A 27,585-nucleotide genomic window follows, 5' to 3' on the forward strand; every position below is an offset into this window, starting at 1 on the left:
TACTATAACTTTGAAAACATATTTCTGTCTTCCACTTCATTCAAATCAGTGTTTATTTTCAACATAATAATGGTGATATCAACCTTTTGGAAGGGTTGATAAAAATATAATTAAGAAATTTTTCTAAAATTTAAAAATTTGAAGTCATTAAAAACTATTAAGGGCAGTTCACACAGGTTAGCCAAACAAACTGAATACTAAAGAGAACAAAGAAGGATATTTCAAGAAGTACAAAACATTCATTTAAAATAAAAATAAAATTTTTTAAAAAAAGTTAACCATCATTATTATTTTTTTTTTTAAATAATATATTAAAAAAACACTCATTCTATGTAATTCAGTGAGCTGCTTCAATATGGTGGCAACTATCAACCATACTGGTTTTTTTTTTATTTTTTATTTTCTCAATTGTATTTTTTGTTGTAAGGCAATCAATCGGGTTAAATAACTCATTCAGTCAAACAGCTAGTTAAGTGGCAAGTATCTGAGATTGGATTTGAACTCAGGTTCTCCTGACTTCAGAACAAGCTCTCTTTCTACTGTGCTACCTTGCTGTTCCCCAAATTAAGCTGGTTTAATTTAATTTTGTAAAACATGTAGTAGAAGGGTCAAAATGTCATCAAGAAGATATCATCTAAAAATATGTGTGAGATTAAATTTCACACTTCACTGTTTACTGCTAGAGAAATCAGCTATGTTCAGAAAATTAAATTTTAGAATATAACATTACTTTAGAAAATAAACTCACTTGAAACAAGCAACTGCTTCAATTACACTCTCCATTCCCGTCTCCTTGTTCTCCTGAATGGCATAATAATAAGTTAAAAAAGTATTACAATTTACTAGTTAATAGTACCAGAGGCTTCATACACAATGTATGTACTTGTATAAGATCTTCCTATGTGCTGACATTTACAAAACTTAATATAACTTCAAAGAACAGCAATAAATGCCACTACCACATATGGAATCAAGGCCTGGAAGGGGTTAAATGAAAATGCTAATAAACCCATTTTAAGAACACTTAGCAACATTTAATAATCTCCTATTAAGGTTTACGTGCATTAATTTACACATATATTTATATGTATTGCCTCAATTAACTACAACTTGAAAATGAAATTTGTTTAAAAAAATTTTTTTTTGGAGTAATTTATCACTATCTCAAGGTTTTTCACTTTTACAATTCCAATATGCAGAGTCATTTGGTATCTCTAAACATGGTTTTTGATTTTTAAATATTCCTTACTCAAATTATTAAGAAAATTTAAAATTCATTTTATAATCCAGTTAGACAAAATTCTATTCCTATGCTTCACTAGAGATAACAGCTTCTATCAACCTGAAACAGTTTTTGAGCAAGGGATAAATGATACTTGTCTAATGATCAGGCTAGTTAAGATCAAAGAGACTTATTAACCTAATCCTATGATGATTAATTTTTTATCAACTACAATTCTAGAAAACCATCTACTGAGTCAACAGAGGGGTTGTAATCTGTAACTGTGAAAGGGAAATCTCTTTGTCCCCTGAATAGCCTCTCTCTTATCCTACGGCTCCATGAGTTATGAGAGTATACTAACTAACTTCACAGGTTCTTACTTACTATAGAAGAGTGGGTATTCAAAAACTTTTTATTGCCTTATAAAAGATTTTATTATACAATAAATATAAAAAGCACAGATCTTTAAGAGCTTTCTATCTGTTCCCTGCAGGACATTCAAGTAATGTGTTTTATTTTTAGTTTGGGAAAACTTGAAGAAAAAAGTTCTGATAAAGTTCTATATTGTTCTCCATACTGTGAATTTTTAGATACTTACATCTTCTGGCAAAGCTTTTACCAATTCACTATGAGCCATAGGTCTAATGCTCAGCTGATGGATAATCTCACGTTTAATTTCATCTGTAGCATTTACATGCCCAACTCCAGGACTAAATCTTTCTCCTGTTAAATTAATAAAAGTATATAAACATATACATTTAATATAGTTATAGTGTTTATAGCTAATCAAATGTTTATTTTTATATTTCTATCCCTCTGTCTGCCTTGGAAGTGGGAAAGTGAACAGTTTGACAAATGTCATCAAAACCAATGGGTGTTAGTTCTTAGGTTCACAGACAGACAGAAAAGAAGCTTGGGCTTAGAAAAAAGCAAGGAATGATAAAAAAAACAAAACAAAAAAAACCTTTGTATTATAGCTATACTAAATCATAGTCATGTCAGGTAACTACAGAACACTCTCTTATTTGGACTGGGGGTGGGTGGGAGCAGAATATGCTAAGAGTGTAGATAATGGAGCAGATGGAAAAAAACAGCAGTTAAGGTACCTCTTCTCATTTATTTCACCTGCTACTTGGCAAACCAACCAAAAAACCTTTGTTTTCACCACATTTTTCCCTTTTTCACTCCCCTTGGCAGTAACTATAATTCTTTTTCTATGATACACAGAGATGTTATAGGGGAGCTAAAATAGCACAGGATGAGGGGAAAGACAGGAGACAAGAAAAAGCAGAGGATAAAAGAAAGGAAAGATTAAAAAAAACCTTTGTAACTATAGTTCACTAATTAAAATTATTAACCTTAACACTGCCAAGAAAATTTTTTTGCTTCTTAAAGAGGAGAGAAACCTTTTGGACCACGTGCCAGGAATCTCAGCAACAATGGTAGTGCACTGGTCTTTTGAATATTCTGTTTTCTAGTATGCTACCATTTAATCTTTTCAAACCTTAGAACCCTTTAGATTGATAGTACTCTAAGAAGCCATTTTTCACAAATTTTCCATCACACCTAATTGAAGGAAAAAAGGATTAAGAGGGGTAACATCTATTCCTATGAACTGGATTTCAGAAACACACCAGGTTATTAGGATTTCTGAACTATGTGCAACTGAAAGACCCGCCCAAATTTATATTTGTGATAGATTCAAAAACTTACCAACAAGCATTATAATGAGGTACAACATTTCTTCTATTAGAGTATTATTTTGCTGAACGACATCCTATTATAAATAAGGGATGGAGAGACAAAGGGCAAAAGTTTGAAAAAGTACACTTTATGGTTTATTGACAAAAGGAAAATGATGCATTTAGGCTTTCAAATAGTAAGCAAATATCAAGTTGTATGCTAATCAATTTTATATATTATCTATATTTATATGCATATGTATGTGCATATGTATATGTGTGTGTGTTTTAGTAAATGAATCCAACATCTCATACTGTTCACAAAATTAAACAACTGCCAATTTTACTTGGCACTGACCATTTTGCAAGATTCATACAAATTCCACAAAAAGCTCCTATTTGCTTTGGTACCTGTTTTAGAAATGTGAATAAAGAGTGATGAGGGATAGTTAAATGAAAAAAATATAATTAGGATCCCTTGACTTCATATTACTGTGGAAGCATTAGAAGAACGGCATCTGTTTTATTTCACTATGCTTAAACATAGTCTGATAGTGCACAGAATCTGAGAGTCATGAATAATGTTAAATGCTATCTATTCTAACTCAATCCTGATTAAGAATATTTGTATTCCATATATTGTATTTAACATATACTTTAACATATTTAACATGAATTGGTCTACCTGCCATCTGGGGGAGGGGGTGAGGAGAAGGAAGGGAAAAACTGGACACTAGACCTTTCTTAACATAACTGACATTATATTAGCTTTTTTTGGTTGTCACATTGTACTACTTCATGTTAAGGTTGTAATCCCAGATTGCTGGGGTTTTTTATTTTCTTTTTTTATTCTAAGTTCAAATTCTCACCTTCTCTCTTGTCCCTCCTACATTCACTGAAATAGTAAGCAATATGATACCCATTATACATGAGAAATCATGCAAAAAAATTTCCATATTAGCCATGTTGCATTAAAAAGGGAGAAGAAAAATAAAATAAAAAAATATATTTCAATGGAGTTCATCAATTCTCTCTCTGTAGGTAGATAGCATTTTTTATCATGAGTCTCTTTGGAATTATTGTATTGTATTGTTGATCAGATTGGCCAAGTCTTTCACAGCTGGTCATTATTACAATATTGTTGTTATTATATACAATGTTGTCTTAGTTCTGTTCACTTTCATTCTGCATTAGTTCATACAACTCTTCCCAGGTGGTTCTGAACCCATCGCCCTCATTACTTTTTATAGCACAATAATATTCCACCACAATCCATAAACCACAATTTGTTTAGCCATTCCCTGAACTGATGGACATCCCCTCAGTTTCCAATCCCTTGGCACCACAAAAAGAGCTGCAATAAATATTTTTGTATAGGTACATCCTTTTCCTTATTATTATTATTATTTTTTGGTGGTAGTGGGAAATCTCTTTGTGGTACACATCTGTTAATGTCTGTAGAGTTTTATCACCCTTAGGGCATAGTTCCAAATTGTTCTTCAAAATGGTTCAATCAGTTCACAACTCCCCCAACAACACATTAGTATTCCTCACTTATTTTTCCACATCTCCTCTAGCATTTGTCATTTTCCTTTTTTTGTCATAACCAATTCCATAGGTATGAGGTAGTATCTCAGGATTGTTTTAATTGGCATTTTTCCAATTATTCATATTTAGATATTTTTTCATGACCATTGATAGCTATAATTTCTTATCTCAACATTGCCTGTTTATTTATTTATTTATCCTTCAACTGAGAAATGATTTTTATTTTTTGTAGTTTGGTTTAGATCCCTACTTATTTGAGAATAAGGCACTTTTTATAATGGTTCCTTTCCCCTATTCCCACCTTGCTCTAGATCTTGCTTTCTTCCTCATTCTGGCTATATTGGCTTTGAATGAAAACTTTTACATTTCATATAACCAAAATTATCCATTTTATTTCCCATGACCTTTTCTAGCTTTTGTTTGGTTATAAAAGCTCTCCTTATCCACAGATCCAACAGTTACTTTTTTCCATGTTCCCCTAATTTACTTTTCATTTTACTCTTTATATCTACATCATGTATCCATTTTGATTTTATTTTGGTCTTCAAAAGCCTGTTTTTGCTTCTGAACACCCCCCTGTCCTCCCTCTAATCATTCCCCTCTTTTCTTCCTACTTCCCTGTTGAGCAAGACAGATTTATAATCCCAACAGAATTTATATGCAGGTCAGATGAGAATGAGATTTTTTTTTCTTCATTCTTTTCATTCTGTTTTATTATTTCTTGTTCTCTCATGGAATCTACTTGCTCAATTCTAATTTTTAAGGAATTTTTTTTTCAATCAGCTTTTGTACTACTTCTTTTTACCATTTAATCAATTCTGTTTTTTAAGGTTTTTAAGGAGGCTCACAATTTTTTGAGCCTCTTTTATCAACCTTTTAATTCTTTTTATCATTTTCTTGCATTGCTTTTATTTCTTTGTCCAATTTTCCTCTACCACTATTGTTTGATTTTTAAAATCAATTTTTTTTTTTGCTCTTTTAAAAATATCTTCTTGGCTTTTCCCATGAATTCTTTTTGTGTTTATGTCCAATCTGCATTTTAGTTTAAGTCTTTGCTCTTTAATGTTTTCATATTGTTGTCTTAAGAGTTTGTGCCTTAAGCTTCCTTGTTACCACAGTAGCTTTTGATGGTCAGATTCTTTTTTTGTTGTTTACTCATTTTTCTAGTCCTTTTTCCTTTTTTTTTATTTTATTTTTTTTTATTTTTTTTATTTTTTATTTTAAGACTTTGAACTTTATGTTAGAGTTGGACTCTGATCACCTATAATGGATGACAGGAACCATCACTCTATCAAATTTCAGACTTTTTACCCTACTCTTTGCACAGATAATTCTGGGGGAGTCTATAAGTTCTTAGGGCTTCTAAAGTGGTGTGATCAGAGTGGAGATGTCATCATTGCTCTCTTGATCTGCACTCTGGTCCTTACCCAGATGAAGGACCTATTCCCTTTAAGTCAGAAGTACTACTAACCCCTTTTCTGCCATGGAACTGAGACTTGGAACTAGGGACCTTGGAATTGCTCTGAAACTGCAACTAGGGTCCTTGTTCCCTTGGAACTATGCGTGTTCCTCTTTACTCTGAACCTGTGACCCAGAACTGAGTAATGGATAATACAGTTGCTAAACATGTGCTAGTCTTGTGCCCAACACTCTCACAAGAGTCTCTTGTAAATCTTTTTCAATCCTTTTACTGTTTCTGGGTGATGAGGGCTTCTAAAACTAAAACTAAACAAAATTGAACTAAACTAAAATTTTTGCTGTTGTTATCACTGCCACTTCTAAGGTCCATAGCTGGTGTTGTTGCCATGCTATGATGCAGGCCAGCTCCTACTTCACTGTCACAAACCTCACTTTCTGATCATCTCAGTTGTCTTTGACTGGAAAAAAGTCTCACTCTTACTTTTTGTTGTTTATACTGCTCCAGAATTTGATTTTAGGACTTCCAAAGTGGTATAATCAGAGTAGAGGTGTCATCACTGCTTTCCTGATCTGTACTCTGGTCCTTACTCAGAGGAGGGACCTATTCCCTTGAAGTTAATTACTTTAAAATTGTTTTGAAAGAAATGTTGGAAGAATTTGAAAAGAATCCTCCCTCTATTTCACCATCTTAGTTCTGCCTCTAATTCCAGTTCTTTTTCTGACATTCCTCTCTAGCCCTGCCACCAGTAGGGATTTGTAGAAATTGATTTTCTGAAAACAGTGTAAAACTTTATATCTAATCCTTTTAAATTTTCATCTGATTTGATTCAGTCCAGTGTTCTAAGGCACTCACCTTATTAACTTTGTGTAATCTACAAATCTACAAACAAAACAAATATTATTAACAACAGCATGCATGATGCCATACAAAGAGTTATCAGGAAGGCTGGAGTTCAAATTGTACTTCTCTCAACCAAGCTAATACTAACTAGAGTAATGTGAGCAATTTCAGTTTTTTCATTTGTCCCATTTGACTAATTATGTTGACTTAAGTCATACCTCAAAGGATTATTATGAGTGTCTATTTGTAAGGTGTTGGGTAAATCTTCTAGCACTACAGAAGTATCATTTACTTATGGATTTATCCAAGTCACTTATAAAAATGTTAGATGGTACTATACTAAGGACAGATTCCTAAGGGACTCCAAGCTAATATTGAACCAATAACTATTCTTAAGGTTCTTTCATTTAACCAGGAATAAATCCATTTTCAGCTATTATCTAATCTAGTCTTCTCTACTTTTCCTACAAGAATGCTAAGAAAAATTTTGTTAAATTCTTGGTTAAAATCTAAGTAAATTGCATCTCTGACATTTTCTTGGTCTAGTCTAGATGCTCTGTCAAAAAAAGAAGTAAGAGTAGTCTGGCATAACTGGTTTTTGATAAAGTTACCTTAACTTTGTGGTTACTCCTTCCATTCCCCAATTACACTATTAATATGTTTGAAATTTAGCCAAAAATACTAAGATTATTGATCTTTCCCCCCAGATTTGGAAATTGGTTACACTTTTCTTTCCTCTGTCTTGTGGCATCAATCTCCACTACCCCCCCCCCTTTTTTTAAATATATATAGCTTTCTGTTGACAAAAATGGGTCATTTTTCATGGGTAATTTTTCAACATTGATTCTTGCAAAAACTTCTGTTCCAACTTTTCCCCTCCTTCCCTCCCACCCTCTCCCCCAGATGGCAGGTAGTCCCATACATGTTAAATGTGTTAAAGTATATGTTAAACAGTTATCTTGTTGCATAAGAAAAATCGGATTTAGAAAGAAGGTAAAAATAACCTGTCTCCACTACCTTTTAAAGAATACTGACAAATACTCACAAAGTCTCAACAATCATCTATCAAGTCCTTCATTTCCTGAAATGTAGTTTGAATGGGTCTGCTGACTTGTACTTATTATGAGCAGCTGATTGCTTTCTTATTATCATCTTTATTAATGCTGAAGTTTAACTCCCTCTTGGCTATTTTTGTGCTGTCCAACTCTCTTGTCAGGGAACACAGAAGCAAAATAAGAGTTCAACAGTTATTCTTTTTGTTTCCCACCAAGACCAGTCTTCTACCTCACTACCTCTTCCCCTCCTGCCAACTACAATCCTCTCTTGTATTTGATTTGCTTTTCTGCAATGAAGCTTAAAAATTAAAAACAATAACAACCCAACAACACACCCTTTCTTTTTCTTAGTTTTTCTTGCCTGGTTCGACTCATGGTGTCCTATTCTGATTGGACTTTGGAATACCTGCATATTCACTTTCTCTTGAGGTATCTTAAAAATCTGAGTAACGAGTTTCCTGGGCACCCACTATGAATTCTTTAGACAACTAATTCTTCTGCAGAATTTTAGGCCATGGCATTTTTTCTCTGAAGTCTTTGAAATCTGCTCTCTTAAAATTTATGAGGCCTATAATATCATATCTAGGTTTCCTTTCATTTATAACAAACTCTAAGATGTAATAGTCAATTCTTGACAAGTTCTCAGCAACTAGATTAGTCCCTTTTGAGGAGAATTAGTTCCAAAACAGAAGTTTATCTTTTTGGTGGTTCCACTTTTTGAAGGATGAAACTATTGTTAAGATATGCTAAAAATATTTTTAGTTACTCTTGTTTTTTCCAGAGAGAATTCTAGCAAACAATCATATAAAGTCCCTATGTGCCTGTTTCCCCAACTCCTCACCTTTTCCTTTTTCTAACAGATCTTCTATATAATTTGATGATATAGTTTTTTTTCTGCTTCTGTAACCACAAATCTTCAATTCAGTAAGCACTTAATTAGCATTTTGTATGTTCCACATACTATGCTAGGTACTGGGTATAAAAGACAAAAACTAAACAATATCACTGCCCTCATTTACATTATACTGTGAGGAAACAATATATGTGCAGATAAATATTTATAAAATACAAAGTAAATCAAAAGTAATTTTTACAGGAGAGAACTAACAACTGGGGAAGAAGGAAAGGCTTCCAAGAGGAGATGTAGGTACCTATGGTATGCTTTGTAAGCAGCTAGGGCTCATTCTAAAATGAAAATAAGGAAGGAGAGCATTGTAATCATGGGCAACAGTAGATGATATGTCAGGTAGCAAACTAGCAGACAGGTTGGTCAGTTTTGTGAAATATTAAGGAGACAGTGAGGCAGAGTAGAAAGAGCACTGGTTCTGGGTTCAAAGAAACTGAGTTCATAGCCTGCCATTTTTTTTTTTTTTAAACTACTTACAACCTATGAGACTTTGGGTAAGTCAATAAAGTTCTTTGGACCTGCCTTAGATCCTCATCTGTAAAATGAGGGATTTAACTAGTTGGCCTCTGAGCTCTAGATCTATGAAGGAATAAAGCAGAAAGCAGAACACTGTGTTGTGTGAACTAACAAGCAGTTCAGTTTGGCAGGATTTATAGGATGCATGAGCAGAAATAAAATACAGTCTGGAAAAGATAAACTGGAGCTAAATTATTAAGGGCTTTAATTGCCAGGCAAAAACATCTGTAACCAATGAAATTTCTTAAGCAGGAGAGTGAGATATTTAGATAGAGTGAGATAGAAATTGAGATATTTAGAGAAGGTAAGTTTTTTGGCATATGCCATGGGAGCAGATAGGTGGTTCAGCAAATAAAGAGTGCCTGTTCTGGAGTAAGGAAGACCTAAGTTCAGTCACAGATGTTTACTGGTTGTATGACTGTGGGTAAGTCACTTAAGCTTGTCTGCCTCAGTTTCCTCATTGATCAAATGAGCCACTCCATTATCTTTGCCAAGAAAATCCCAAATGGGTCATAAAGAGTCAGATATGATTCAAATGACTGAACAACAAATGTTTTTAGGGGACATTTATAAGTTTTGTTTGGACATACCGAGTGTAAATTGCTTCTTGGACATCTGAGTAGGGAGGTAAAAATGTAAGAATGGAGTTCTCTACCATCCTTCTTTTCATTCTATTTCCTAAGGGTTTTTTCAAGTGTATCTTCTCAATATTTGCTACTATTCCCTTTACCGCCCTCTCTGTATTTCTGTTCCTTGAACTTGAGATATATCCTTCTAGAGACATAATCCAGTCATGCAGTCTATCTAGCTTTTTAAATTGTGGATTGTGAGCTCAGATGGTATGTTGTAATTGAATGTGGGGATTGTGAAATTATGATTTATATTAGTTTGATGTCTATTGTATACAGACATCATGTCTATTGTATATAGACATGTATATAGACAATATGTCTATTACATATATATGTCTATTGTATGTCTATTATATACCCAGGGTCACATAAAAATTTTTCTTGTATTTTGTCTCCTGTCAATTTCTAGATTTCTCTTTACTGCTATTCTTTCTACATCGCAGTTACTTTCTATAGTGTCTAGCATAGTAGATATACATAAGCAGTTTTCTCCCTCTCTCATATGAAGCTTTTTAAAAGCTTTCTAAAACTCCAGGCAACCCCCCTACTCCCCCCAAGCCTTTTTAGGTACATTCCATGCCTGACTAGGAGACTCTCATGTATTTTAATTATGTGTCCATAATTCAGAAATCCAAATTCTATTTTTAGATACCAGTTTCTTAGCAATTTTGGTCCTTTCTCTTCTGAAGTGTTTGACTTTGACTGGCAGAAGTGATGAAAATATGACTTGTTATCTAGGTGGTACAGTTAACAAAGAGCTAGAACAAGGGTCAAGAAAACATGAGCTCAAAACTGACGTCAAACACTTACAAATTGTGTGATCTAGGGCAAGTGATTTATCCCATCTCAGTCAATTTCCTCATTTGTAAAATGGGGATAATAATAGCACCTATCTACCGAATGTAGTGAGAACAAAATGAGATAATCTGTTAAGTACTTCAAAAAGTGCCATAAAATGTTAATTATTATTATTATATAAAAGTGTTCAGTATCTTCCCCAATACTTCACATTCCTGATGAATGTTTTCAACATTCTTCCTACCAGTATCACTTGTGATCATGAAGATAAACAAAAGTAGATAACATTCATCAAATTTCACAAGTCTTTCGAGGTTCTCAAAACACTTCAGATGCTAGAATTAAAACTGACTTTTCTATTGTTAATATTGTTAATATGTCCCTAAACAGCTGCTTTAGCATTACTTGGTAGAAGATCCCCAAATACCTATCAATATTTTCTTTTCACCCTTATTGAATGACCAGTCCCTTCATGCTTCCTGAGCATCCAAATTCTTTAGGATACTTTGAAAGCTGTTTCTTCCGTAGAGATTTCAGGTTCCACCATCAAGAGAAGAACCTCACATGTTCAAGAATTTTCTTCCCTTACTCCTTCAACTTTCTGACAGATAAGGATTACTCTCTGCTTTTTCAGATCCTCCTTTTTTTTTTAAATGAGGTATTCCATTCTCCTTGACAACATAGAAAGTAGAGAATTATTCTTCTAATGCTCAACTTCTTTCTAGGAGGGAAACCACTGTGCACACTGAGCATAGACAATGACTGATTGATTATAACAGAAGTAACAGAAGAAAATGTTACACATGCTCTTCAGGCATTACAAAATTCATCCTTCTCTCTCTACATTCTGGAAGCAAAAATCTGTCTTTTATTGTTCTTGCTAGAAGCTCATATAGCTAGCTTGGCAAATACTTGTTGGGGTCCAATTCAGGCACTGTCAATCTCTTTATTTCATTAGCTCTTTAACAGATATACCCAACTTTTTCCATCTTTCCACCTTTCTTCCTCAAATCTCTCTCCTGATTTTGATCCTTCTCTTTTAGCCTAAATCCTCTCGGATTTTCATTCCTCAAAATTCAATCTCAGATTTCTTTCACAATTCAAAACCCCTCCAAATTCAACTCTGCAATCCCTTCACCATATTCTTCAGTTGAAGTCCACCTTCAACCAACCCAGAAATTTCAAAACAACAATAAAAGCACAAAACAATGCATAAGGCTACTCCTACCTTTAATAAAAAAATAAAAAACCTAAATGTCTACTTGGTTAAATTTGCAGACTCAATAACCTTTTTTTTTTTTTGATTTGATAAATTTTATTGCTATCTTTTGATTTTATATCACACTCAATTCCCCTTAAAAACCCAAAACAAAATATTTTTAACAATGTGGGCCTGAGAGACTATTAGTTGTTTATACTTATATTTAGAATAAACAAAAAAGAAAACTTATAAGAGTTATGCCTAAATAAACAAATACATTATACAAATACAACCAGATTATTCTGTAGACTTCTACCTTCTAAGTAATGTGAATATTACTTGGGCATAGGGACATAGGGAAGGGGGGCAGAGGTAGGGAGCAGGAAGGGGGCCACACAACCAAAAAGAGAAGGTCTGGCACACAGTTTAGAGACACATTAGGACCAGAGACAGAGAAGTAGGAGCAAGAGGAGAAACAAGTGAAGCTGGGACCAGCCACATAGGGGTCTGGCCAGAACTGAGGGGAAAAACATGTGGGGATACAGACATAGCTAGGAGAAATGGGCAATATGTGGGGGCCAAGGGCAGAGAGATACACAATATTGGAGCATGGATAAACAGAAGATACATTCAGGGACCAGATACATGGTGGAGTAAGGCAAAAGTCTCATTTCTTAGCCTACTGGAGGTCTAAAGTCATGCCCTTGCTCCACCAGAGGCAGTAGAGTGGCAATAATGGTCTCTCCAAGTCTCTGTTCTGCTGTCACTTAAAAGTTTGTTTGTTTATTTGTTTGTTTTTGTGGGGGAAGGGAAGCCATGGAGTGCTAAGGAGCAGTCATGGAGAGTGAGGACATAGTACTGTAAAGCTAACAAAGGTGGTTTTTTTTGAAAGTGGATTTCTTTCAGAATTCTTTACATAAAGTTAAATTTGCAAGAACTGTCTGTAGATTCAATCATTTCAGATTAGCAGTCTAAGGGCAAGAATCTCTTCATAATCCACCATGGTCTCTTCTTACTAGCAGAAAGGTTATGTGTAGAGGAACCAATTAAGGGTGAAGTACCATAGCCTCAGTGAATAAGTCTGGTTAGTTCAGTAAATAAGACAAATTATGAAATATCAATTCATCTTTTCAAAGCACAATAGGATAAGTAAACTCTTCAAAAGGAAGGAATCAATATTAAGTACAAATATAATGAATTAATATAAAAGAGTAACAGTAATTACCTTTCCCAAATACAAATTAGTATTAAGGGAATATATTATACTTGAAATAAATTTAGCTTTGAGAAAGAAAAGTACTTTAATGTTAACAAAAATAATAGTTATATATCACATTGCTTTAATATGCTGTAAAACTATCTTTGAAGATTTGGTAGAATGTCCATAAAATATTGGGATTACAATACTGACTAAAAGTTCAATTACAGATTCCTTTAAGAAAAAAATCCTGTCTTTTCCGTCCTATAAACTTTTCATAAAGACTAGCCCAATACTTTGCAAAATAACAAAATGTGTTCAATAAATACCTGTTAAATATTACAATTTTGCCCAATATAATGTTAGTTTGTTGGAGGAGAGAGGCAAGAGAATTTGCAATGCAACTTCTTTTCAGTAAAAAGTCACTGAAACACACCATCCATGTTATTTACTATTTAATCATGTAAAAATCATATTTTATATTCTTATAATATAGGCAATATTAAGGTACTTAAAATTCCATCTCCCATCTTTACTGACCTTGATAAAGATTGCTAAAAGATGTATTAGTAATATGAAAGATATTTGGAAAATTATGCATCTTACTTACCTTATTGGTATTTTCAGAACTGAATCTTTTCCCATAATCAGGAGTACTGAAAATTTGATAAAGTTCAAACCGACTGAGCATTATCATCAGGAAATGGTTTGGATCCATCATGGATACACCTGTCTGTTTAAAATAAAAGTTGGAATAAAAGAGAAAAGGTTTAAAGTTAAGATTTGGGAACTCACTGATGACAAGTGTTGCTGATTTTCAGAGTGGCTGACTCCTTTCAATTCCCTAGACATTTTCTGAAAGTTGTGTAGTTCTGACACTTTATAGCTATTTCTTATCAACTGAAATTCATATTGGTGGCTAACAAGTTTGAAAAAATTGACTCACATGGACAATTTAAAAATACATTTTTTTGGAGGGAGGAGAGGGGAAGTAATTATGGTTAAGTACTTGCCCAGGGTCACACAGTTAGGAAGTATTAAATGTCTGAGACCAGAAGTGAACTCAGGTCCTCCTGATTCCAGAGCCGACGCTGTCTCATCTAGCTGCCCCTTAAAAATGTTTCTTAAAAAATGCATGGCAATTCAACATCAACAAATCACTAAAAGCAGTAGCTTCACAAAGATATAATGCCATATTAGAAATTTTTCCATTTTTTTTTGTGATGACACATCATCACATGACAACTTTTAAACTACTGCTATTTTCAAGTATCTCTTTAGTTTTCTTTAATTTCATCTTTGTAAGTTCTGAAGCAATCTATATTTTTTATATAATTTTGACCAAATATTTTATTTCTTTTTGATGTTCTTTTTTTCTGGACATTTTCTTTTTTAATACTGTTATACTTATTTTTATGCTACCACTTTTATTCTTTTCTGTAGGATTAATTTTTTTCCCTGAGTGCTATAGTAACACCAATAACAAAAAAATCCTTGTGTGAAATTAGGTATCTTAATCTCATTACCTGAAGCATTACTATATCCTTGTCAAACATCTCACGTCTGCATTTCACATTATGGTAGTAATAAATCTGTTAAAAAAGCAAAACAATATAACACACATCAACTTTCCTAAGTAATCTGTCTTTATTTGTATAAAAACATTATAACATACAATAAGTGATAACCTTTAAAAAATTTGTTTTCAAAATATATGCAAAGATAGTTTTCAACATTCACTCTTGTAAAACCTTGGATTCAAATTTTTCTCCCTTCCTCCCTACCTCCCCTAAACAGCAAGTAATCCAATTTAGGTTAAACATGTGCAATTCTTCTAAACATATTTCCACATTTATCATGTTGCACAAGAAAAAATCAGATTAAAAGGAGAAAAACTGAGAAGGAAAAAACAAGTAAGCAAACAACAATAAAAAAGTGAAAATACTATGTTTTGATCCCCATTTAGTTCTCATACTCCTCCCTCTGAATGCAAATGGCTCTCTCCATCACAAGTCTATTGAAATTGTCCTGGAGGCAATAGTCTTTGTAATCAATTTATCAAATATATGAAGCTACAGAATAATGACAGTAATTCTATGTTCTACAGATCAAGGTATGCTGCATGCTTTAGATGATTTGCAGATGAAGAGTTGTAAGCTAGTCTCAAAATTAAATGGGAGAAGTAGAGTAGGCTAGAATGCATTTGAGAAAACATGTAGCATATTTAACAATTTCAATGTACTCCACTAAGAGTAAATCCTACCTTGTAAACACTAATAATCTATGGATATGATATTGCTGAAAATCATATGGAACATCATAATCTCTGAAGAATACAAACTATAAAAGACTCAGCATAGAGACAAGATGGTAGAACTAAATAGGCTGTGTCATATTATAAATATAGCATATTATTCCTGCATAAACAGTTATGTAAAGATACTCAAATTCATCATCTCATCAATTAGGATAGACCCTTCAATGACGCAGATCATAAGCTATTCATGCTTATCTAGTGAATGCCACTGTTAATTCTGTTTTCCTCTAATTCTTCTACAGGACATCTACTTATTCTCCTGGAGGCTTTCCTTGTTTTCTGACATTGCAAAGATAATGGTGGCATACTCTAGCTGTTCTTTTGCTGTCCCTCAATATTGACACAGGATGAATTCAATTTCTCTTCCAATCATACATCTCTTTGATAATATCTTTTACACCTATTCTTTTCCAGAAGTCTTCACTGTTATAGGTGTCAGTCTGTTCATATCTATCATGTACCTCTCTTAACACAACTCTTTGTGACTTACATTTTTAATTCTTTGTAGACTGTTGTATTTCAGGTCTGCACCTTCTTTTCAGAAAAGCAGTATAAAAGCTCTGAAGTTTTTTGAAGGCAACCCAGGCCCCTCTTCTTCCCTTGTTTGGTCTAGGGCCTAATTAACTGTCTATGTGTACTATCTGTCCAGTATATGCATACTAATATACATTTACATATATATAAACACAGACACACCTGTGCATCCATACAAATACATACATATGCATATACACACACATATATAACATGTATAGATATATCAAATGTAAACTTCTTTAGGTTGTCCTGATCTTTCTTGGGGGAAGGCCATAGAAAATTTTTTTGAGCTGTTACTGTTCTCTTCCAGAAAGTTTCTGCTATGTTTGGGTTTTGATACCACCAATACAATGCCATTCACAAACGGGAGACCTCACTAGCCATAAGGAATCATGAATCATGTTAGTCTTGGAAAAAGGAATTCTTGGGTATGAATCCCACTTCAGATATCAACTAACTGGATGTATGTCCTCAGGCAAATCATTACCCTTCTCTGGACCTCAGTTTTTTCATTATGTAAAATGATGATGTCAGAACCAATTGTACATTTAAAACCCTTTGAGTGAATCCCTCGTGTTGGATATTCACCATGTACAACTAAAAAAGGGATTCTTCAGGAAATGTGTTGTCCCAGGTGTGTTGTCATGTAACAAAAACCAGCTATGATAAATGGACACTTGATTCCTCAATTTATCCATGAAGGGTTAAGAGATCAAGAGAAAGGCCTCACATACAAACAAACACCTTAGAGAACTTAAGGGAGGAAGATATGCTTCACATAAGAAGAGAAGTTATGGATGGGATATGACCTGAAATGTCATGACATAGCAATATGCTATGATGAAGAGCTCAAAAGAACCTTATATATCATTTAGAAGAATAAGGACAGATAAGAAAATTGAGGCTTAGAAAAGGGAAGTAATTCTCTTCTAAGCTCATATGTGATAGTAAACAGCAGGGTGACCAGTTCTTTTGATTCTAAATCCATTTCCCATACCTATACGTCATACTGTTTCCTGCTCTAGGACCAATTTCACTGATGAAGTGATAGATTAGTTTAAGCAGTATTTCTAAAGATGCAAGCAGAATAAGGCTCCTAAGTCTATCTCTATAATCATAATTCTTTTATTTCCAGCTTGTCTTCTAGTAAAAAATAAGGCCAAAAGTTAAGGGGAAAAAAAAAACCCAAACTCAATCTAGACTAAGTGAAATTTGACAATAAATAAAACTCGAATTTTAGTACTATAACAGCCTTTGGCTGAATTTGACAATGAAATCTAGATTATTGCTTTTCTTTTCTACTTTTGACACTGTGTTTCTTACACATCTAACAAGGATAGATTATGAAAACTTTGAATTCTACAATTAAATTTATGTTTTTTCTTTTCTATTGTAGCTTTTAAATCAATGATTAAGTGCCATGAAAACTATGGTAGCTAATAATTACAGTATTTATATAGCATTTTTAATCCTGCAAAGTCTTTACAAATATTATTTAGTTTTATTTTCACAATGATCCTGAGAACATAAATGGTATAATTATTGCCATTTTGTAAATAAGAAAATTGAAATACAGAGAAGTTAAGTGTCTTGTCCAGAATCACACATCCAGTGTCTGATGCTGGGTTTCAACTCAAGTCCTCTTGACTTCAGGGCTAGCCCTCTAACCCCTATACTCTACCTCTATCTATTATGCTCTAACTTCTAATCACTGCCTTCTCACTCCAGCCACTGCACTACCTATGCATTATCTATGCATCTATGGTTAGAGGCTGGGAAATGTAGTAAAACCATTTCCCCAAATCTGAAATACAAACCTGATTAACAAGAGAGAATCCATTTCTTCTCCACATTCCTGCATGCACTTGAGCACATAGAACAAGGCATCTAAGAGGGTGTTCTATCAACATGGGTGGACTGAGTTCACTCTGCAAATAAAAAAGCCACATAAAATCTTAGCTAATGTTCTGTATTAACAAGAGCATATGGGCAGGGAAATTTTGGATTAAGTACAATTTTTAAAACTTTGCTTTTAAAGATAAAGTACTCGGAACTTCGAAGATAACGTGAATACTGCAGAAAAAGGAATTTGCTTTTAAATTTCAGTACCACTTACCAGAGGAAGTAGTTCTGGAAATTTATATGCCACTTCACTTTTGCTTAGCAATACATGCAAACCTGAATGGAAAGACAAAAACCAAAAAAGTTTTCTGAAATAAATATATAAACAACCATTCACTTCTAATTTTTCCATTTAACTTTGCTGCCTCCTTCATATCTTTAAGGGTTACAAAATTAAATTTTTTTAAGTGAACTGTACAATAAAGCAGTTCTTTTGATTTCAATGATTTAACATGATCACTATATGGATGCAGTAACAAACATGAAACAGCACCTCAGGATTCTAGTTCTAGGGAAGCAGAGCTAGACTAGACTGGGAAGAATGGTGGGTGTGTCATAAGAGAAATATGATTTTAAATTCTAACCTTGGGCAAGCCACTGAATCTTTCTGGGCCTTAGTATCCTCATCCATTAAGCCCTACACTGTTCCAGGCACTGTGCTAGGAACTGGAGATATAAAGACAAATAGGAAGTAATCCCTTTTTTTAAAGTTTATATTTGATCCAGAGAGATGACCAATTGCATAAAGAAGTATATACGAAAAAAAAGCAAACTAAATAAATACAATATACATTTAAGGAAATTGGGTACCAACAACTGTAATATATCTATTCAAAGTAGAATAGGGATAAGGGATAGTGGCTTCTCTAATTTCTTTTAAGATTCAACTCAAATCTGAACTTCTACATTCTACACTGATACATTCATAGTGGGCACTTAAAAATAATTTTTGATTAATTATTTGGGGCATATGAATTAACCTTTTAAAAGTTAAAAAAAAAATTTCCCTAAACTCTCTTATCAACAGGCCTTCCCTAGGTCTAAAATTTAATCTGATATTTATAAAAACCAGCAAGTGTGAAGAAGCAAAAATTTAGATAATTTCTATTTATTAGCAGTTGCTTTGATATAGTATCTGCATCAGATGTTCTTGAATTACAAAGAAAAAACTACCTGGTGGGCTTATCATAACAAATTATTATAATATAAAGACAAAAAATCAATAAAACATCTTTAAAAGTAATTTTTCTTTTTTATAATTATAACTTTTTATTGACAGAACAGATGCATGGATAATTTTTTATAATATTATCCCTTGTATTCACTTCTGTTCCAACTTTTCCCTCCCCTCCTTCCACCCCCTTCCCTAGATGGCAGGCAGTCTTATAGATGTTAAATATATTATAGTATATCCTAGTTATAATATATGTGTGCACAACCGAACAGTTCTCTTGTTGCACAGGAAGAACTGGATTCAGAAGGTAAAAATAAACTGGGAAGAAAAACGAAAATGCAAGTAGTCCACATTCATTTCCCAGTGGTTCCTTTTCTGGGTGTAGCTGATTCTGTCCATCATTGATCAACTGGAACTGAATTAGATAAAAGTAATTTTTCTTAAAAAAAAATCTGAATATACCAATAAATGTAGGCTGCTCTACAGGCTAGGTTGATTTATACTCTATTATAGATAATATCATAAATTAAGAAAAAAGAAAACTCCAAGTTTTCCAAGATTATTTACCTGCAAGTAAGCGAGAGACTGGAAGATGAATGCTAACTTTTTCTTGGGAGACACAGTATCTGATGGTGTCAACTGCGTGCCCACAGAGAGTAAGTGTGATGGGCTGCTCCCCGTCAGTGAAGCCACTATGGCATTGCATCAGCACTGCCAGGCATTTCTTGTATGCTTCGATCAACACCTTTTCCTAGGAAGGAGGATTGAATGTACACTATTTAGTAAAAGCCAGACTTCAGAGACAACTAACACCAGTCTCTAAGGCTAAAACCAACACTAATATTACGATCAAATCAAAATAAAAAATTTATTTAGACATAACATTTTGAAAAGTTATTTGAGAAAAAGTGGCATGACAGAGGCACTAGGAAATCACAGAGCATTAGCACAGTGGTGCTCTGGGTTTCTACAGTCTCTTTCACCACTTCCTGTAAGTTTACTATAAAAATACCAATAATTGTGGAAGATAGCAAGATCAGCTCTAGGAAAAAGGATTGTGATTCTGAGAACTCAGAAGTATTCATCTGCCCAAAGAGAACCCACTACTACCACCCTGCCCCCAAACATGTGGGATTTCTTAGCAAATCACTAAATTTCTCAGTGCTTCAGGTAACTTTTTAACATACTAAGTTTAGAGCAGCTGACAATCTTTATTAGTAGAGGGAATTTCCTCACTGAGTTCCCGCTATCAATAAACAAGGTCCAGTTTAAAAATAAAACAATTGTTATCTAATTATACATTGACTTGGAAAACTGATCCTACTTAAGAGAACAGGATCCTCTAACACAGTAGGCCATAAGGGAGTGAGGACAGCATAAAGACCTGAAAAAAATTGAAGGCACTGCTGGAAAGGTAAGCCTTGGGCATTATAGAAAGACTATCTCCGGCAGTAGATATCAGGAATAAGTGGCATTCATATAAAGGAAAACTGCGTATTTAAATTTTATTTCCTGACCCTAGAAAATCAACAACAACAAAATCAAATAACAAATAGCATATATCTAATTTTATATTAGGTGCTATAAGAGATATGAGAAGTATCCTTTCATTGAATTTACAGATTAGTCAGAGAAACAATATAAGAGAGGAATATAAAGTACTAAGTGGTCCGACACAGACTATAAATGCTTAAGACTGGGGTACAGAAAGACCATTCAGAAGAAAAGCATATCAGACTAAAAAGGAAATATGTTTAAAATGATTGTATGTGTATAATCTATATCAGATTACTTGTTGCCTTGTGGAAGGGGGAAGGAAGGGGAAAAATTTGGAACTCAAAATCTTATAAAGATGAACGTTGAAAATATTTTTACATTTAATTGAAAAAATAAAATACTTTTAAGGAAAAAAAGGAAGAAATGCCTACAGAAAAAATAAAAAAGAAAAGTATGTCAGATAAATCAGAGAAGACTTCATGGAAGAAGTAGTATTTTAGCTGAGTCAAAGAATAAATAGGTTATAAATATGAAGAGGAGAAGAAAGGTATTCCAGGCTAAGGAGCTACATAAGCAAAGTCCTGGGGCTAAGAATAAGTAAAATATGCATAAAACTGTAAGAAAAGCCTAAAAGTAAAAATGAAAGCTGATTCATAATAATGAAAGCGAGTCTTAATAATAATGAAAGTTGAATAGAGTTAGAAGAAACCTAAGGAATCATATAAGTCAAATACTTCATTTTATAGATAAAGAACTAATAGGTTAAAGGATTGGCCCAAAGTCACATAGGTTTCAAGTAGTAAAATCAAAATGTGATCTTGGGATTTCTGGCTCAAATCCAAATTAAAAAAAAATTAATTATGAATCTGAGATACCAAAAAAACCCATCATGTTCATATACACAGCAGAACTGTATTTGCAACTATGACTGGTCCAGTTTACTTTAAAATTTGTCTGTTTCCTTCTGAACTTCTGTGTGTTCTTTTCTGTACATTAATAAGAATAATGTTTCAGTGGCTCTAATGTTTTAGACACTATTTTAGGCCCAATCTCCCACACCTCTTTCCCCCTACCCCCCAATTAAAACTAGACTTTGTAGGAAAAGCAGAGTAGAGCCAGATGAGATAGGTTTTAAACTAATGTGGTACTTAATGTGGTAGTCATTGGAAAACTATTCTAAGTTCCTGAGGAAGGAAATGACATAAATACTTTTAGTAAAACACGCTATTATCAATCCATAGAACTTGTTATCCATAGCATTGTTATGGGAGAGAATAAGGGAATATAGAGAAGAGAAAATAGCAGGGATACCAGTGATTGGAGTTATCAATGCATAAATTTATGAGAATCTAGAATAAAGTAGTGACTCTGAAAAAGGAAAAAAAATAGTTTCCAGTTACAAATTCAGGCTTTATGTACAAGTAATGGAATAGAGATAAAGATATGAATATGGAGTCATCTGTCTAGTGATGGTAATTTATTCACCTCAACAAGTATTTGCAAATGAAGCCATGAGGCTGGGTAATATCTATAAGAAAATAAGTATATCCAGAAGAAGGACTAATAAACAGAATCAGAATTAGAAGAGAGATTGATAAACAATATTTTACTGTCTCTTGAGCATTCAAGTCATGTACGAAACTGAAACTTTCCCCAGTGTTTAGATTGCTCACAAAAGACTAAGTTTAATACACACATCTTTTTGGTCTCAAGTTTTTTCTTGACTTCTTAACATTAACAAGAACCTTTTTTTATATCACATCACATGTATGTATAGATGGATGTATTAGACCTTTGGTTTGAAAAAATTCAAATGGCCCAAACTGAATTTCAATTAAAAAAAGAAATAAAACAAACAAACAAAAAATCATTAATGTATAGAGGAAAGACTATTTCTTCAAACGGTTTTGTACACCACCAGAGTACCTGCTACATGGAATACTGAAAACAATATAGCAGTTCAAGTATACTATGAGGAAGAATTTGTATGCAATTTCAAGTTTAGATTTCATAAAATTGGAAAGGGAGTTCTACAAGAGCCCACAGTCACAGGTATCATATAATTTATGGCACATCTTTGGAGTGCCACTGGCCTATGATGTGGTGTTGCTTTTGGTACATGTACAGGACCTATCTACTTCTGAAAAGTTCCTTTCCAGGAATTTCATGCAATGGTAAATTAGTAACCTTCTCAAGTGAGACAGCTGACAAGGCAAATCACCCTTCTAAGAGTATACTTAAAATAATAGCTTCTGAGGCAATGTAAACCAAACAGCAAAATGTATAATTTAGTTTTTCTTCACTAGACATAATGCCTTCAACTACCTTGAAATCATTCTCAGAAGATGGAAATGGTTATTTAAAGTTTGGAAATTGTTGAGAAGTGAAAATACTTTCTGACCTAGTCTTTATAACTCACAAGATTCAAATGTACAAACAATGAACATCTTTAAATGTATTCATAAATTTGTTTTAGGATAAAAGGCCTCTTCACTGAAAACAAGATCCATTAAAGTTCCTCTTCATATATTTCCTTACTATTATGGGAAAGTTGACATTTAAGTAGACACAGCAAAAGAAACTTACATCCAAAGCACACCAGTCTTGCATCATGGAGATGACATGTGTTAATTTCATTTGTAGGGTAAAAGCTGCTTCCCACTCAGGTTCCATTTCAATATGCTGTCCTACTTGTCGTGTAATTGGATCCATTCCCTAAGAGTAAACAAATATGAATTGGAAATCAAAATACAAAATAAATAAATATAATGATTCTATTGAAATTTAATTGTCTTCTCAGACAAAGAAATTGAAACTATTTCTAATCATATGAAAAGATACTCCAAATCATTATTAATCAGAGAAATGCAAAGTAAGACAACTCTGAGATACCATTACACACCTGTCAGACTGGCTAGAATGACAGGGAAAGATAATACGGAATGCTGGAGGGGATGTGGGAAAACTGTGACACTAATACATTGTTGGTGGAGTTGTGAATACATCCAACCGTTCTGGAGAGTAGTTTGGAACTATGCTCAAAAAGTTATCAAACTGTGAATACCCTTTGATCCAGCAGTGTTACTACTGGGCTTATATACCAAAGAGATTTTAAAGAAGGTTAAGTGTTGGAATCTTTACAAACTGTTAAGCCATTGGAGTTGATAGAGACAATAATTATCTAATTTGGCATGGTCCAATATGATTGATTTGATCTTAGAAGGAGATATTTTGGGCTAGAACTTGAAACAAGGTACTAAGTACAACTGATAGAAACGATGGTTGTGTTCACACCTTTAGAGAGCTCATAAGTATCTAAGTACTCAATGGAGTTCACACATTTGGGAGATTTCAGGGCTTAGTATGGCTTAGTATGAGATATCCGAATTCACACCTCCCTTAGGGCCAGAGAGCACTCTGGGAGATAACCCAGAATCCCTCTCTCTCCAGAAGGAGTTAACCTTTGGGAGATCATATATATACAGGAAGCTCTTAGAGCTTGAGAGAGTTTTTACTTGGGAACATTCTCAGGGGTCGGAGAATCAGAGAGGAGCACTCTGGAAGAAAGCCTACAAGCCCTATCTTCGAGGCAAGAAAGATTTATCGTATCTTCTACCTTGGTGCTGGCTGGAATGGGAAGGACAAACCTCTAGATTTGGAGACATTCGGGCGGAGCTCTTAGAACCAAGCGGAGAGATAGGCCTCTGAGCTAACCAAGCTATATTGAAGGATACAATAAAAGTTCAGATCTTTTATCAGCCGGCTGCGATTTTGGAGTAATTATTTATTTCAACTGAGACTAAGGGTGCCTCCAGAAAACCTTTCCTAAAAACCTGCTTTCTCTCAGAGAGAACTCTTATTTTAAAGAAAAAGAACACCACAGGAAAGGGTCCTATATGTGTAAGAATATTTGTGGCAGCCCTCTTTGTAGTGGCCAGAAACTGGAAACTGAGTAGATGCCCATCAATTGGAGAATGGTTGAATAAATTATAGTATATGAATATTATGGAATATTATTGTTCGGTAAGAAATGACCAACAGAATGATTTCAGAAAGGCTTGGAAAGACTTACATGAACTGATACTGAGTGAAATGAGCAAGACCAGGAGATCATTACATACTTCAGCAACAATACTATATGATGATCAATTCTGATGGACATGGCCATCTTCAGCAATGAGATGAACCAAATCATTTCCAATGGAGCAGTAATGATCTGAACCAGTTACACCCAGCGAAAGAACTCTGGGAGATGACTAAGAACCATTACAATGAATTCCCAATCCCTCTATTTTTGCCTGCTGGCATTTTGGATTTCCTTCACAGGCTAATTGTACAATATTTCAGAGTCCGATTCTTTTTGTACAGCAAAATAATGGTTTGGACATGTATGCTTATTCTGTATTTAATTTATATTTTAACATGTATTGGTCATCCTGCCACATAGGAGAGAGGGTGGAGGGAATGAGGGGAAAAATTGGAACAAAAGGTTTGGCACTTATCAATGCTGTAAAATTACCCATGCATATAACTTGTAAATAAAAAGCTATTAAAAATTAAAAAAAAAAAAAAGAAATTTAATTGTCCTGCATAGGATAGATTTTTATCGTTTTAATCTTGAAATCTTCAAAATGCCTTTTCAGCTCAATGACTTTGTGTAAAAAAAAAATTACAAGATTTAAAAAAACAAATGAAAAAGTAATTGGTTAAAGCTATATAATCATCCCATATATACTCGGAGTATAATCTTTTTCGTAATAGTTATCCTCTTCGAAACTAAAGCATTTTTCCTAACATGGAAAAACAAAGAAGCTAAACTTTCTACCTCAGTTCATTAAAAAAAATTAAATTTATAGAATTTAGGCATAAGTGCCATGGAATTAGCAGAGCTAATTAAATGGAAATGTCAACTCCCATAATATCTTAAGTATATTAAACAAATTTTTAAAACTTTTTTTCTTTAAAAAAGTTATAGCAAGATCAAAATGGTACATATACCTAACCTTATGTAATGAAGGCTGCCTGTCTTTTTGTAATTAAAACTAGTTAAAATGTAATGATTGGTCTTTGCTGGAAAATTTAGCCTGTTTTAGGATATTAACAGGGGAAAAATAATTTCACTTAATAGATGTCTATCAAGAAAACAGGATAGTGAAAATTTACTATTATGATTTCTAAATCAAGTAAAGTGTAATGTAACATTATCCTTGTGTGTGTGTGTGTGTGTGTGTATAAACACACACACATACATGGACATGTAATAATAAAGGTATTTGTTCCCTTTAAAAGAAATGAAGGAAACAACTGAAAGTATTACCAATACATTAAAAAAAAGATTCCTACAACACCAGATTAATAAACAGTTTCCTGATAAAATCCTTTCATTTAAAATCTTGATAATTTTTTTTTTCATTAAATGGATCCAAACCAATTTTCTCTTAATATCCCATATATACATTTCACTCCAAATTAAATGTTTTAAATGTGATGGGCTTAGTTTGATAATAAATTAAAAAACAAAATCATTCTTGACATTTTTAATATGTTGGTTCACATACCTGCATGCATTTTAGCAGTTCTAAGAAAGCATCAAATCCTTCTAGGAACTTGTGTCTCAGTTCATCTGACCAGTCAGTGGGTTTACTAATCAACACATATCTAAACAAAATGAAAAAATGATTATGAAAAATGTAAGGGTCTTTAACATTTAAAGATTTTTTAAAAATCCAAAACTATTAGCTTACTTTTCCCCAATTAACAAGTTTTATTTTTCCCCTTCTCACTTTGTTTTTTACAAAGGAAAAAAAAGAGAAAAAACCATATTAAAAATATGCACAATCAAGCAAGAAAATGTCCACAATGGCTCCATCAAAAAATGTATCTCATTTTGCATCTTGAAATCCTCATCTCTCTCTCCGGAGGTGGGCAGCATGTTTTATTATGGATCCTTTGGAATTGTAGCTGGGTGTTACATTGATCAGATGAATATTTTGTTTTAACTGATTTAATAATTAAGGAACGCTTACTTGAGGTCTAAAATAAGGCTCTGAACCCTCCTGAACTTGAAGGCTTGCAAGGCTGTGTATCGTTCAAATTGAAACCTGCCCTGGACATCTCGATGTTTTAAATGATCCATAAAAGTCTTGATGATGGTAGTCATAAGGTTTTCTTCTGTGATTAGCATTCGAGCCTAAACAAAAATATATTAGAATATTTTGTAATAAAAAAACTATTCACTGGGTAGATAGAATATGGATCAAAGGATTTCATAAATAATACTTATTTTTTAGTTAGGGCTTATTTACTCCCCACAGGCATGATAATACTAGCTCTTTCCTTATATTTCTTAATTATTGCTAATTATGTTGTTTTCCCACTGTTTTATGAAGAGATAAACTATTCAGGGAGGTTAAAGTATTACAGAGGTCCTTGTATTTCAGTTAAAAGGGAAATGCTCTATTCAGTGGCAGAACTAAGCTACATATTTACTTGAATTAATGTGTATAAATAGGAAATACAAGATAATAGATAAGAAATATAACATTATAAGAAATCTAGGCAAGAGGAACTCCGTAAAAAGTATCAAACTTTATATCATGCATTCTCCTTAGTCGAGACTTCCTAACTATAATTATAGACTGTAACCTTTTGATATTCCCAATGACATCATGTTGCTTTCCTATTCTTACAGAGTGTCTCTTAAATGTTGTCCTTCTAACTCTGCTGAGTTTACCTGATATCACCCAGGGTCTGGACCAGTGTACAGGAAGGGACTTAGTGACTACCCAGATTAGACTGTGCATATATTATTTGCAAAACAAAGTAGTAGTAACAAGCTATGTCAGGGTGACCACACTCTCATAATGATTATCAATGAAGAAATTTGCATGGAGAAGGAATGAGAAAAAAGTTCCAAAAGGGAATTTGTAAAAGTTTTTATTAGTTCACTTTCAAGTGAGATTGGATACAATATAGTCCAAACTATTGAGAAAATAAAAATAAGACAAGAAGTCTCAAGGCTAAAAGAAACTTCAAAGTTGTTAATAAATGTCAATGGGACAAAATATGGTTTTTATTACTGTCTTGTTTTAGAAAATATGACCACAGATTTTTTTGAGGGTCAGTTAATTTGTTCACAT

At 33.4% G+C, this 27,585-nt stretch overlaps 1 protein-coding gene across 1 annotated transcript in view; it reads right to left on the reverse strand.

The window, feature by feature from the left end:
- The window catches only part of UBR2 (ubiquitin protein ligase E3 component n-recognin 2), a 155,164-nt gene that overhangs the window by 56,845 nt on the left and 70,734 nt on the right, over nt 1-27,585 (reverse strand). Inside the window, 11 exon segments of the mRNA XM_031964839.1 lie at nt 749-801; nt 1,821-1,945; nt 2,936-2,999; nt 13,630-13,752; nt 14,546-14,611; nt 17,691-17,801; nt 17,990-18,051; nt 19,517-19,700; nt 23,033-23,161; nt 26,005-26,104; nt 26,473-26,636. Coding sequence (XP_031820699.1) covers nt 749-801; nt 1,821-1,945; nt 2,936-2,999; nt 13,630-13,752; nt 14,546-14,611; nt 17,691-17,801; nt 17,990-18,051; nt 19,517-19,700; nt 23,033-23,161; nt 26,005-26,104; nt 26,473-26,636 — 1,181 coding nt within the window.

Source organism: Sarcophilus harrisii, chromosome 4 (genome assembly GCF_902635505.1).
Source record: "Sarcophilus harrisii chromosome 4, mSarHar1.11, whole genome shotgun sequence".
NCBI classification, from domain to species: Eukaryota; Metazoa; Chordata; class Mammalia; order Dasyuromorphia; family Dasyuridae; genus Sarcophilus; species Sarcophilus harrisii.